Source organism: Takifugu flavidus, chromosome 10 (genome assembly GCF_003711565.1).
Source record: "Takifugu flavidus isolate HTHZ2018 chromosome 10, ASM371156v2, whole genome shotgun sequence".
Classification (NCBI taxonomy): domain Eukaryota; kingdom Metazoa; phylum Chordata; class Actinopteri; order Tetraodontiformes; family Tetraodontidae; genus Takifugu; species Takifugu flavidus.
Genome location: NC_079529.1, coordinates 10,111,354 through 10,124,628, shown reverse-complemented (window position 1 = coordinate 10,124,628; position 13,275 = coordinate 10,111,354). Strand labels below are relative to the sequence as shown.

The 13,275-nt window shown below is 48.4% G+C and overlaps 1 protein-coding gene across 1 annotated transcript; it reads left to right on the top strand.

Moving 5' to 3' along the window:
* The first annotated feature begins 38 nt into the window (after positions 1-38).
* ano10a (anoctamin 10a) lies at positions 39-13,200 on the top strand. The gene is made up of 14 exons (XM_057044593.1): positions 39-138; positions 916-1,092; positions 1,165-1,362; positions 1,930-2,064; positions 2,874-2,993; positions 3,124-3,308; positions 3,398-3,782; positions 3,859-3,914; positions 3,999-4,073; positions 4,178-4,366; positions 4,445-4,636; positions 4,729-4,857; positions 9,212-9,328; positions 12,218-13,200. The coding sequence occupies exons 2-14, from the start codon at positions 963-965 to the stop codon at positions 12,254-12,256; spliced, it is 1,950 nt and encodes a 649-aa protein (XP_056900573.1). The 5' UTR covers positions 39-138; positions 916-962; the 3' UTR covers positions 12,257-13,200.
* Positions 13,201-13,275: the final 75 nt, after the last annotated feature.

Sequence of the window (13,275 nt, the reverse complement as noted above, 5' to 3'; positions counted from 1 at the left end):
GTTCTTCCAGTGTAGCGATAGGTATCAGCGGTGCCCTGCGTGAACAAAACAAGCGCACCCTGCCGCTGTGCGCGAGGCAATGCGGAAGCCTTTCTGTCAAACACCCAAACACTGCACGACTCTGCAGAAAGAGCTCCGGTAAGCAGCAAAAACCCAGTAAAGTTGTTTTAATTCCAAACGCAGCTCACGTTAAACTTCAAAAGTGCGTTATAATGTTGTATTATATTTACTTAGGTCTTACATTTTGTAATGAACCGCTTCATCTAAGTCATATCTCCCTAATAAAGCTAAAAACCTTTAAAACCTTCAGTCCACTTTCATTTTTTTAAAATCATCTATCTAAAAGGTAATATTTAGAAGACAATGATGGCTTAAGAAGTTGCTTTCTGTTCTAAAGATTTCACATGGAAATGCACCATGTGAAACAATTAATTTATGAAATTTTAATTGAATAAAATCCCCATTTCCTCAGTCAAATCATTTGAGAAATTCCATTGATAGTCTGATCGATTTCCACCAGCCACGCCCGGAAATGACGACTACCAGACCAGTTTAACCTGAAAATGATAACAAAAATTGTGTAGAGCTGAAAAATGAAAATTGTGGTTTGTTAAAGAGATGTTTGGTTGCTTACTGAAAAGGCTTTAAGAGGACTCAGACGTGCACCCAAAAGTCTAAACAACCCCGCAATTAATCAGCACATATTCAATTGTCATTATTGTCATCAGACGTTGTTTAACTGAAACTTTGAATGTCATAATCTATAAATTATTCAAGTTTTGAATATTACATGTTAAATACTGACATTTAAATTGTGTGACAAATATTATTACCTCTAGACCCCACTTTAGCCCCAACAAGTGTTTTTACTTGATGAAAATAAAAATAAAACATTCTAATCTTTGGTGGACGCAGAAATCTGAGGATCTCCTTTGGCTGCAGGTGATCCAAGAGGGGGGACGATGCAGCAGTTGGTGGATGTCACTGGTACCAGTTTCACTCCTCTGGTGGTGGTGGAATTGGCCACAAACACCACAGAAGAAGCCATCGAATGGCTGCTCAGCAGGATAAGAGACAAGCAAGAGATTGGAGGTGTGGAACTCAGAGCTGCTCTAGTCCAGCATTGGTTTCCTTTATCTACAACTACATGTGTCTGTATGCCAGGTGCTGATTTGCTGGTGGAGCAGCTGGGACTGGGAGTCGGGGGTCAGGAGAAGGAAAACCCTCACGTTTTCCTGGTGGGGGCTACAAGGCAAAGACTTCTCTCTGGTGCTGAGGAGGTGGGACTCTTTAAAGAGTACAATGATGGATCCATGAGAGGCTTCACCTGTGCTAACAAACACAACTTCACAGAGTTTATGGGTAATGCCAGCTCTCTTTTTTTATGTTTGCTAATTTTAAAGTTTGTGTTGAGTGTGAAGTCTTTCATTATAACAATAACTACAAATTTTAATTAACTAATGAGGCTAAGTTAGATAAAATTTGCTGTTAAGTCGGCTTGGAGCCGATTACCGAGCATGTAGAACCTGCTGCTGACTGAAGCAGCTTCGGTTTCTCATGGCTTGTTGTTTTCAGTTGTTGTTCTGCATAAAATATGAACAAGAACAGGATGTAACCAGTTGCAAACCATCATCTCCAAGGTAACGTGTGCTAACGAGTCAGCACTCTTTGCATATGAGATGAAATGAAAGTCATGAGTTTGAGAAAGAGATTTGATTTCTTAGATTGTGGTGAAAGAGCAGCTTGTCTTCAAGACGACACTAGGACAGATGTACATTTGTAATGTCAAGATATTTCATGGTGTGTTGTTATTGTAGATGTCACCGATCACAGTTGGCAGTCTTAGGCTCTATTCCCTGAGCTGTTGCTTCATCACTGTGGCCTTTATCGTGAATGTCACGGCGTGTTTGCTCGTCTGTGTCTCTCCAGGGGACGGAGACGGCTTCCTCAGTAAGGCAGAGTGTCAGTACATCGTCAAACATGAGCTGGACACGCTGAGAGCTCAGAGCGAGACTCATGTACCGGGACACAGCGAGGCCAAGCTCTACCCTGGGAAATCCATCAGTCAGTGCCACACTTCCTGTTTTTAACTGTAAAAATCCTTTTTCTCCTTTTACATCTGACAACACTCTCCAGTACCAACTGACCTCCAACTGTAAGTTCATTTATCAATTGTTGTAAAAACACGATGTCATAGCAGCAAAATCGAACCTTTTCCGGTTTGCTCATGTCGCGTACGACAGACCAGGAAAACGAACTGTCAGTAGTTGACTGTCAAATCTCTGGTTGTAAGAGCGACATGTGGCTCGGTCCTCTGAACCCAGCTCGTCTCTGTCTCTCTCCGTCTCGCTCGCCCGCCTGGTGGCTGCCGTATGGAAACAATAAATATGCAAATGTGGTGAAATATTCCCAACGCGAGATAAGGAAGCAATGAACTTGCAGCACAGATAGGGCGCCGCTATTCAGCCACCGTGTTTGACAAATCATTTTAAAGCAGAATGTAATCATTTTTGACAAATGATGTACTCAAAATGGCAGATGAGAGGATAGAGCTTTCATGTGCCTGTATTTATCCACTCTGTGTCAGACAATGGGCCTTGCTGGTATAGACGCTGCGTTGTGTACAATGGACTGGATCCCAGCTATTGTTTCTGTTCTTGTGGTAGAAAATTAAGCCTGTGGGGCGGGGGTGAGTTCAGAAATGCAGAAATGAGGGAAAAAACTCTTTTTTCTGTCATTCAAAAGTCAGACAATAAAAAAAAAAACCCTATTTTGAACATTCAGTTTTTCATCCATCCGGGTCCTGCGTACTCTTAATGTTGGAGCTATTTAACAGAAAATGACAGCTGCTTTCATCCTCTCCGGCTTTGCAGTTCGTCGACTTCAGTCCAAGGGGATCCTGATCCAGATCTTTCCTCTCCATGAGCAGGAAGATCTCAAGAGACTCTCTTTTACCTGGTACAAACGGGTGAAGCTGTCCCTGCAGCCTCTGGGTACGTGACAAAGATGTCTTAACTGGGAAAAGCACCCGTGATCCTCATTCAACAGATGGGAGGGGACGCTTATTTGGATGCTTTTGGGGTCGCGCTTACTTCTGTTCTCATCTACTGCTTTCTCTCCAAGATGCCATCAGGCAGTACTTTGGTGAGGGTCAGGCCCTCTACTTTGGCTTCCTGGAGTTCTTCACCTTTGCTTTAGTACCCATGGCCCTCGTCGGAGTGCCTTACTACCTGTTTGACTGGGAGGACTACGACAAATATGTCATCTTTGCTGGGTTTAACCTGGTGTGGTGCACAGTTATCCTGGAGGTACTCCTTATTTAGAAGAACCAGAGTCTATTGTGATTAAAGAAATGATTGAAGAAGCGCATACGCTGTGAACCTTTTCTCTTTCTTAGTTATGGAAGCGCTACAGTGCCTCATTAGCTTATCGCTGGGGCACATTGAGCAGGAAGAAGGCCTTCGAAGAGCCCCGTCCCGGTTTCCACGGTGTCCTGGGGTTGAACCCGGTGACTGGCCGCGAGGAGCCCCTCTACCCCAACGCTAAGAGGCAGCTGCGCATCTACTTGGTGTCCCTGCCCTTTGTCCTGCTGTGCCTCTACCTGTCTCTCTACGTCATGATGATCTACTTCCAGATGGAGGGTTGGGCGATCTCAGTCCACGTGGAGGAGCCCACATTCTGGACCGGAATCCTCTTGTTTATCCCCAGTATTATTTACGCCGTGGTCATAGAGATCATGAACCTCATCTACAGATATGCTGCAGAGTTCCTGACTGAGTGGGGTGAGTACTGGGCCTCTGCGGGGGTTTTGTCGTAGGGACGAGCTTGAAAATGTGTTTCTTCGTTCTGTTTATTTAGAAAATCACAGGCTGGAGTCCTCCTATCAGAATCACCTGATCCTGAAAGTATTGGTGGTGAGTTTTAACACCTGATGATGTCACCATTGCTGTGTGGAAACAGCTTTTCCCCTTAACGCCTCTCCGCTCTTCCCCTCCTAGTTTAACTTCTTCAACTGTTTTGCGTCGCTGTTCTACATTGCCTTTGTCATGCAGGACATGGCGCTGCTGAGACAGGTAGGAGGGGTTTGGATGCCTTCGTGGGCATTTCTATTCATGGTTCCTCAGCTCCCTGGATCTCTTCTTTTGAGCGTTAATCGTTTCTTTATTGTGATATTCAGAGTCTGGCCACTCTGCTGATCACCAGTCAGATCCTGAACCAGTTCATGGAGGCCTTCCTGCCTTACTGGCTGCAGAGGAGACGCAACAAGAAGATGCTCCGCAAGGTGCAGAAGAGAAGAACTCTGGACGGCCAAGAGCTTCCCCTGGCTGAACAGGTCCGACTGGAGGCCGACATGAGCACATATTTGGTAAGAGCATGGCCTGGCTTCCCTCAGGTGTGCAGGAATATAGTTTTTGAAACAGGTGTTTGTGTGTCACTCTGTCAGGGAACGTTTGATGATTACCTGGAGCTGTTCTTGCTGTTTGGTTACGTCAGTCTCTTCTCATGCGTCTACCCTCTGGCTGCCGTTCTGGTGGTCTTGAACAACATCACTGAAGTTTACTCGGATGCCTTCAAGATGTGTCACGTGTTCAAGCGTCCCTTCTCCGACCCAGCAGCAAACATAGGGGTGTGGCAGGTGAGTCACAGCCACGCCTGTACCAAAGGTCAGACTACGTGGCCTCGACCTGAACGTGGAATCTGTGGAATGATGTAATCTTCTCTCTCCAGCTTGCTTTTGAAACCATGAGTGTGATCGCTGTCGTCACCAACTGCGCTCTGATTGGCCTGTCACCACAAGTGAAGGCCTACTTTCCTGACTCGGAGATACAGCTTATTTTGTGGATAGTGGCGATTGAGGTAATTTCTACGTGCATCCAACAGATTTACTCTTTGTGTGTACAAAGCATAAACGTTTCCCCACTTTTTGCTGAGTGGGAACAACACTATGTAAAAGAAATGAAATAATTAAGATTCCTAAACATGAGATAATAACGTGTTCACTTAATTTTATGTTGCTAGAATAGTTAAACCTCATAAAATACTAGCCAGCAAAACAAAAAGGATTTCAAACAGAGCAGATAACATAACAAGTAGAAATGCTTTGGACTCTGAGGTTGCAGCTTCTTCATCACACCCTAAATAAACATTGAAACATTTCTATATCAAATATTTTACAACAGGGTTGAGTCAATGGCTATTTTAGCACCATCACTGACCAACCACAACTAACCAACTAACTGACTGACTGACTGACTAACTCACTCCTCGAAAAGAAATGGCCCCTAATTGTTGCAAAAGTAACACAGAAGTAGTTACAGTTACCACCAGCGTTTTATTTATTTTAAGGCATTTAATTTGATCTCAAAATGAAAAGGTAAGGCACAGTTGACTGAAATAGGCGCTTTAAAGTGTGAAGGGCTTTTTCTGTCTTTGTTCGTTGACTGCTGGTTCACAGTTTTGGTTTAATAGGACGGTCTGACTCGCTGCGCTAGCTTAGCTTTAATACTCATAAATTAGCTGCTAATATCCGTCAAGGTTACGCTCCGGTTATTTTTATGCCTGATTTTTTCCACCTTTCTTGGCATGAAAATTGATTTCACCCCGATTTCCACTTTGTCGCCTTTATTTGTTGTTAAAATCCAGTTAACGCTCAACAGATTTTTGCTTCATTATTATGGGCTGGCAAAGACTAAAGGCACAAAACCATTTTAAGCATCGGTTTAAATACCCTAATAACATAGAATTGTTGCAAAGTGTTGCTTGTTGGATATTGCTATTATGCCGAGTGCTGCTGTCTCATTAGCGGGTTATGGTGTCACAGGTCATGTGTGCAGGTTCAATACCTGCCGATGAAATAGGATTTTTACCAAAATAGGAGCTGTGCTGCTGCCTTTGAGAGTTGGCAGACGGGTTTTTCTTTTCGAGCAATAGAGATCTGATTGAATTTGAAAGAGAATGGAGCGTTTTGGTTGCAGGACAACATTTACTGGTGCATCTAATGAAGTTTAATGATGCCTCTCTTGCTTCCTCTGCAGTGAGACACGGTTGTTTACCAGAGTAAACAACCCTGCAACAACTCGGCTTTATTCAACACAGTCTCCAAAAACACACATTTATCCTAGAAGTGGAGCCGTTGCAGACGTGGAGCTGCAGATGTCCTGAGGGGGTTGATGTTAACACTCGCTCAGTAGATGGAGCCAGAGTCCAGAATCCAGCCGTGCGTTCATGGCCACGTGTTGTCTTGTCATTCTTTGTGCTTGTTTACTCCCGAAACTGCTCTGACGTGTTTGTTTCCAACGTGCATTTTCTTGCAAAACTCTCAGAGTGGCTACAGAGTTAGAAATCTCTTGAATCCAGCCCTTTTTCTTGACTTCTGGGTGACCCCGGACACGTGCCTGAATCTGAAGCCTCCAGGGGAGAGAGTGATCAATCAGGAGCCCCAGCAGAACCGGAGCGACCGGAGTGCTTGGGGCAGTGTGGAGAGGTTTCATGAGGACATTTGGAGAGGACTCATTTGTATGTTTGGGCCTCTTTAACGAGTTCCTGCGGGACTTCTGACTCTCTGGTTATGTCTCACTAATACCGCTCTTCACTCCGCTTCGGCTGCAGCGGACTGGTATCGATTTTCTTTCTTCATCTTTAAATGAACGTGCACAAGCGGCTGAATAACAATCGGCCTGTTGGTGGAGAGCGCTGCGTGTTTAATCACATCATTTGGTATTTAGAGCATCGTCTCAGCCGCTCTCTCTCTGAGACGTTGTTGTTTGTGTTTGCATAGTCGCAGCAGCCGTGTGTGTGTGTGTGTGTGTGTGTTGTCACTGACCAGTCCGGTCGGAGCCAAAGCGCCGTAAGGAGCCGTGCATTTATAACCAAGAGCCTGCAGACTGTGGCCTGCCTGAGTGACGGTCCTGTTGTTTGTTACTGCTTGATTTTCATTTAATCTTGATTGATTTAATTCTTTGAGTGGGGAAAATGAGGGCAGGTAGACTTTGACTGCCCCTTGGCCTCCGTGTGATCCGGCTGTAGCGCGGGCCTGCGGAGACGGAACGCCCTGGTGGGAGCGGAGACGGACAGCCTGGAAAAGCATCTGCAAATTAAATGACAGCGGAAGCGGACAGACGGGAGCAGGCGGAGCAGCAGCCGGGGAGGAGAGGGTTAGGAAAGGAAATGACAGGTCTGAGGGAGGAGGAGAGGAGGGAAACGTGCACGTGCACTTGACAAACATAGGTCAGAAGCTGATTGTACATCCGAGCACGTTCCTCGCTGTTACCATCCAGCGCATTTCCTAGAATAGAGCGAGCAGGCTGGAGACGGGACAGCAGGAATAAGGAGAGCCAGGTTTATGTTTCAGAGGGAGGAAGGGGGGGGGGGGGGGGGGACGCACACGTTTATATTTTTATCTAAAGCTACTGACGCGACCGTGAGCGCAGGCGCTTTTATGGAACCAGCTCCCCTGGGAGTGTTCGAACCTCTAACCTTGTTGTGTCCAGGGTTGAACTGAAGCCAGCGAGCTGCTCTTATCTGGGTTTAAGGAGGGAGGGAAGGAGGGAGGGAAGGAGGGAGGGAGGGAAGGAGGGAGGGAAGGAGAGAGGGAAGGAGAGGGAGGGAAGGAAGGAAGGAGGGAGGGAGGGTGGGAAGGAAGAGAGAGGGAGGGAAGGAAGGGAAGGGAGGAAGGAAGGGAAGGGAAGGAAGGAGGGGGGGAAGGAGGGAGGGAGGAAGGAGGGAGGGAGAGAGGGAGGGAAGGAAGGAAGGAAGAAAGGAAAGGAAAGGAAAGGAAGGAAGGAGGGAGGGAGGGAGAGAGGGAGGGAAGGGAAGGAAGGAGGGAGGGAGGGAGGGAGGGGAAAGGAGGGAAGGAAGGAGGGAGGGGGGAAGGAGAGAGGGTGGGAAGGAGGGAGGGAAGGAGGGAAGGAAGGAAGGAAGGAAGGAGGGAGGGAGGGAAGGAAGGAGGGAGGGAAGGAGGGAGGGAAGGGAAGGGAAGGAAGGAAGGAAGGAAGGAGGGAGGGAGGGAAGGAAGGAGGGAGGGAAGGAAGGAGGGGGAGGGAAGGAGGGAGAGAGGAAGGGAAGGAAGGAGGGAGGGAGGAGAGGGAGAGAGGGAAGTAGCCTGGACCTTTCTCGCCGCAGCGCTATGATACCTGGGTAATTACTGTATGGGGCTTCCACACATCAGTGAGCGGTATCCAGGCAACCAGCCTGCCTCACGGGTCCGTCTGTTCATAATCTGCTCATTTCAGTCCGACGGCCTCTACGGTGGAGACGCAGGACTAAGAGATGAGCCGGGGATCTGGTGCTCATGTCATTAGACTGGGAGTGTCTCTGATGGGGGGGGGGTGCACGTCCAGGCATGAACTGATGCTTTGTGTGCTGGTTTATTGGCACCTTTACTAGCTGTGGCGCTCATGAGCAGGTGAACCTGGTGACCCACTGCTGAGGTTCAGAGGTCAGCTGATCAATCCTGGGGTCAGACTCCAGGTCCATGTTCCAGTAGCAGGTAGAAGGTGGATCAGGGATCTCCCAGACCAGTAGGAGCCCAGGTGAACGGCTTCTCTACCTTCTAGGATAAAACCCAGTTGGACCACGGCCCTCGAGGTCTGGGGTTCTACGCCCTTGACTCAGATGGTGGTGGTTTAGTCTGGCTCCACATCTGGATGCACACCAGGGCCCCGAGGTCGGATACGAAGAGACAGGAACCCACCCGGAGCGCCGTCAGTCGGCATTCCTCTTCAGCTACGCGGACCAGAGATTTAAATGCTAATTTCCAATTAACGTGACGGGATGTCACAGTGGCGGCGGCGTGCGTGTGGAATGCTGAGCAGCCGGGGGAGCGCGTTCAGCCTGGTCCCCCCGATTTGTGCCGCTCCCGTGAGCCGGGCAGCTTCCTGCAGAGCCGTCCTCGGATTAAAAGCGGCAGGCTCGGACGTGGAGCGGATCTGGGGTCGCCGGGGTCGTCTGGTTGGTGGTTTCATTTGGTCGTTGACTAGGAAGAAGCTAAATCGTCGTGTCGACACGGCGTCCTGCACATGCTGACCCGACAGCCGTCTCAGTGGGACGGTTTAGGGAATATCTAGAATCCAGTGAGCTGATTGGTTCCACCAAAGTTCTGCTCATGGTTTAGATGGACGTCCATGCCAGGCCGTGTTCAGCTGGGTTGTCTCTCTCTCTCAGTGATGTGTTCTCATCCCTCTGCTGTGCCTGTTTCTCCTCCTCGTTTCAGCATCTGCTGCTGGCCTTCAAGTTCCTCCTGAGCTTCCTCATCCCAGACGTTCCCAAACACATCCAGATCCGACTGGCCCGCCTGGAGTTCGAATCCCTGGAGGCTCTGAAGAAGAAGGTGAGAGCCTGAGGTCGTCACGTTGACCCTTTTGCATCCTAAATCTGCAGCTTTGAGATTAGAGATCCAGGATGGAGGCGCACCATGTAGAACCTGTTGAGCCACAGTGACATCAGCATTTGTGTGTTGGCTGTTTCCTCTTCCTGTTTACGTCAGCCAACATGGCCTTGGTGACAGTAAACATGCTAAAAGTGTCCGTCAGAGGAAACGGAGAGAAGCTCCGTCGCCCTGCAGCTGGGAACAGGAAGCCGAGAGCTGCTGGAGCGCAGCTGCATCCAGCATTCAGGGCGGGCTCCTGAAGCCCGTCCAGAACCACTCGGCTCAAGACGAATGATGCAGCTGGGCTCAACAGAATTGACGCGGCTCCAACAGTAAAGCGTTAGCGCTGGAGCGTTAGCACAGGTGCTGGAGCGTTTATGTCGGTCGCCTCCGCCTCTGTAGCCAGACAGGCTGTATATATGCTACAGGCTGCTGGGCCTGTATATATGCTACAGGCTGGTGGTCCTGTATATATGCTACAGGCTGGTGGTCCTGTATATATGCTACAGGCTGTGGTCCTGTATATATGCTACAGGCTGCTGGTCTGTATATATGCTACAGGCTGGTGGTCCTGTATATATGCTACAGGCTGCTGGTCCTGTATATATGCTACAGGCTGCTGGTCCTGTATATATGCTACAGGCTGGTGGTCCTGTATATATGCTACAGGCTGGTGGTCCTGTATATATGCTACAGGCTGCTGGTCCTGTATATATGCTACAGGCTGGTGGTCCTGTATATATGCTACAGGCTGCTGGTCCTGTATATATGCTACAGGCTGGGTCCTGTATATATGCTACAGGCTGTGGTCCTGTATATATGCTACAGGCTGCTGGTCCTGTATATATGCTACAGGCTGCTGGTCCTGTATATATGCTACAGGCTGCTGGTCCTGTATATATGCTACAGGCTGCTGGTCCTGTATATATGCTACAGGCTGGTGGTCCTGTATATATGCTACAGGCTGGTGGTCCTGTATATATGCTACAGGCTGGTGGTCCTGTATATATGCTACAGGCTGGTGGTCCTGTATATATGCTACAGGCTGGTGGTCCTGTATATATGCTACAGGCTGCTGGTCCTGTATATATGCTACAGGCTGCTGGTCCTGTATATATGCTACAGGCTGCTGGTCCTGTATATATGCTACAGGCTGCTGGTCCTGTATATATGCTACAGGCTGCTGGTCCTGTATATATGCTACAGGCTGCTGGTCCTGTATATATGCTACAGGCTGCTGGTCCTGTATATATGCTACAGGCTGGTGGTCCTGTATATATGCTACAGGCTGGTGGTCCTGTATATATGCTACAGGCTGGTGGTCTGTATATATGCTACAGGCTGGTGGTCCTGTATATATGCTACAGGCTGGTGGTCCTGTATATATGCTACAGGCTGCTGGTCCTGTATATATGCTACAGGCTGCTGGTCCTGTATATATGCTACAGGCTGGTGGTCCTGAGCTGCTGGCCGTGGTTGATTGACGCACGTTGCTTTCTGGTCTCTTGGTCCTGCAGAGACGGCTCTATGTGGGGTGAGTAGCTCTGAGGCCTGGACTGCTGCGCCGCCGTTGTGTGCTGTTCACTCATGTTTTAACGCCATCGGTTGGTGTGTGGATCTTTGAGCTGTTAAACCCAGCAGAAGACTGTGGATGATGGCAGAAGCTGCTCTTTGTGGTTTGCTCTTAGCTGCATTAGCGCCGATGCATCTGCAGACCTGATCTATCCCCCACAGCTCTATACACACCCACCCTAAATCAGGTGAATAAAGCGTTCAACAAGTTCCCGGGTCCCCAAGGAGACGCTTGATCACTGACCTTCGTGGCTGCAGCTCGCCATCCTCTGCTCGGCCATCTGAGCCCATCCGACACCGCTAACGTCATTAGCCACAGCGGAGGGAAGTCCGGCTCAAACCCTGGAAGCAGCTCCGACTTTCACCGTTGTTAGCAACGCGGAGGGATGCTGGAGGGCTCCAGAAAGGCTGCGGGGCAACTGTGAGGTGGCAACGGAAGCGTCGGCGCCGCCAAATTGACTGTCTGCTCAAACGACTAAGCTAGGCTAATAAAACTGACGTTAACGCCGAGACTAACTGCATTTAGTGTGGCTAACATTAACACTAGCTCGATGTGTGTTGTCATGGCGCCAGTGTGGGATTATACAGATGTAACGTGCTGACAGCTGGAGGGATTTTTAATTTCAGACAGTCGTTTTTTTATAGTTAAAAACGCTTCAGCTCTGACGCTGGAACGTTGCCTCAGCACAAACTCTCAGTCGGAGACAAAATCTTTTAATAGCATCCAATTTGCCAGGAGCAGGAAAGAAGGGAGAGATTAAAAAAGTGGCTGTGAAGACGTCCGTCCTCCCTGAACGCTGATCTCGGCAAAGTCCTTCGCTGTAATTAAGTAAAGATCAAACCGGGAATTGTTGGCGAGGCGTCGTCAGGTGGAGCCAGACGCCGCCGTCGCGGAGACTCTCTCCCCTCCTCTGACCTTGAAGACGGCTCTCAGCCAGACTTGTGCTGTTTTGACAGCTGTGGAAACATCCGATCTGAGTTGGGGATCAGGCCCGGCCCACGTGGCTCCGGCAGGCCCGCCTCGTGCGCTCCTGGTGAACCCGGCGCTCTCCTGTACGATGCTCCTGACACACTCCAGAACCTGCAGCTGCACACGTGATGGGACTTGATGTCATTTCAGGATCCAGAGCAGAGGAGCCTGCAGACAGCCAGACCCGGGCTCTGTCGGAGGGTTTTCCTGTGTGTCACCTGAGCAGGAAGCCGCTCCCACCTGCCGACACCTCCTTTCTTTTTCCTACATCCCAGAGAACTAAGTGCTTTCTTTCTTTTTTCTTCCAGAAAATGCTTGAAAGCTCGGAGTTCAGTAAAGTTCAGTGAGGAGGAGAGGAAACCCTACAGATTCTGAAGGTTCTTCGCTGACTCTTCTGAGGTTACAGGTGGAAAAAGGTGTTTTAGTGCCATGTTTATTTACCTCCTTGTCCAGATCAAGATAAACACTAGCTTTACACTAGCTTCAAAATTAGCCAAAATTAGAGAGGTTTAATACTTCCTGGTTCTCTCTGTGTCTATATATCATCATTTGAACAGTTTAAAAGGACACAACGCAGTAAAGAAGCAAACTACAGGCAGCACAAGGATCGTTGCTGGAGAGTTTAACCAGAGGGTGGATGCATGCTAACAACGCTAATGCTAATTAGACAGGCCAGCTTTGCATGTCTGTCTTGTCTGGATCAGGACCATGAGGTAAATAGATGTACAGTATTATGGGAAAACCAAAAACTGACAGTTTGGGGAAGCCCAACCCTTCACATCTGAGTGCTGTAATACGACAACCCACTGTTTAAAATATTGATGTTGCTTGAAGGTCTCGGGGGGATATGCTGTGCTTTAGCTGCTAACGTTGCTAAGTTTACTGGCGTTACCGCGACGGCTTCACCAAAGTTACCACTGAATTACTGGCACTTTTTTTTGTAGTTTTATTTTGGACCTTTGACCTCAGCTGTTCAGCACTCCTCTAACGTTAAAGCTAAAACAGTTAAACTGACGTTTCTGAACGGAACAATCCGAGCTGATCCGATTACATCCACAGCAGCTCTCAGTGTTTCCAACGGCAACGCTCGGTCAGTTACCGTGGACTGACTAATCTGCCTCCAGATAAAAGTTGCCCAATGGCCATTAATGTGCTGTGTGTGTAAACGTGATCAGTTTCTTCTGAGGAAGACTCCTCTGTCACTCCCCACGGTGCCTTGCAGTGTCTCTGAATATGCTTTGATTTGCACGTGTGTTTTCCTCTGGTGTTGGTTAATAAATTAAATCCTGAACCTCTGAGTCCTAAAGTTTTAAGGAAAGCTATTTGGCCTGTGGGCAAAAAAAAGCTTTAATTTGCAGTTTGAATC

Coding starts and splice junctions, on each gene's coding strand:
- ano10a (XM_057044593.1), top strand. CDS start 963: ATGCAGCAGTTGGTGGATGTCACTGGTACCAGTTTCACTCCTCTGGTG. Junction 3,915..3,998: donor TGATCCTGAAAGTATTGGTG/GTGAGTTTTAAC, acceptor TTCCCCTCCTAG/TTTAACTTCTTCAACTGTTT. Junction 4,074..4,177: donor ACATGGCGCTGCTGAGACAG/GTAGGAGGGGTT, acceptor TGTGATATTCAG/AGTCTGGCCACTCTGCTGAT.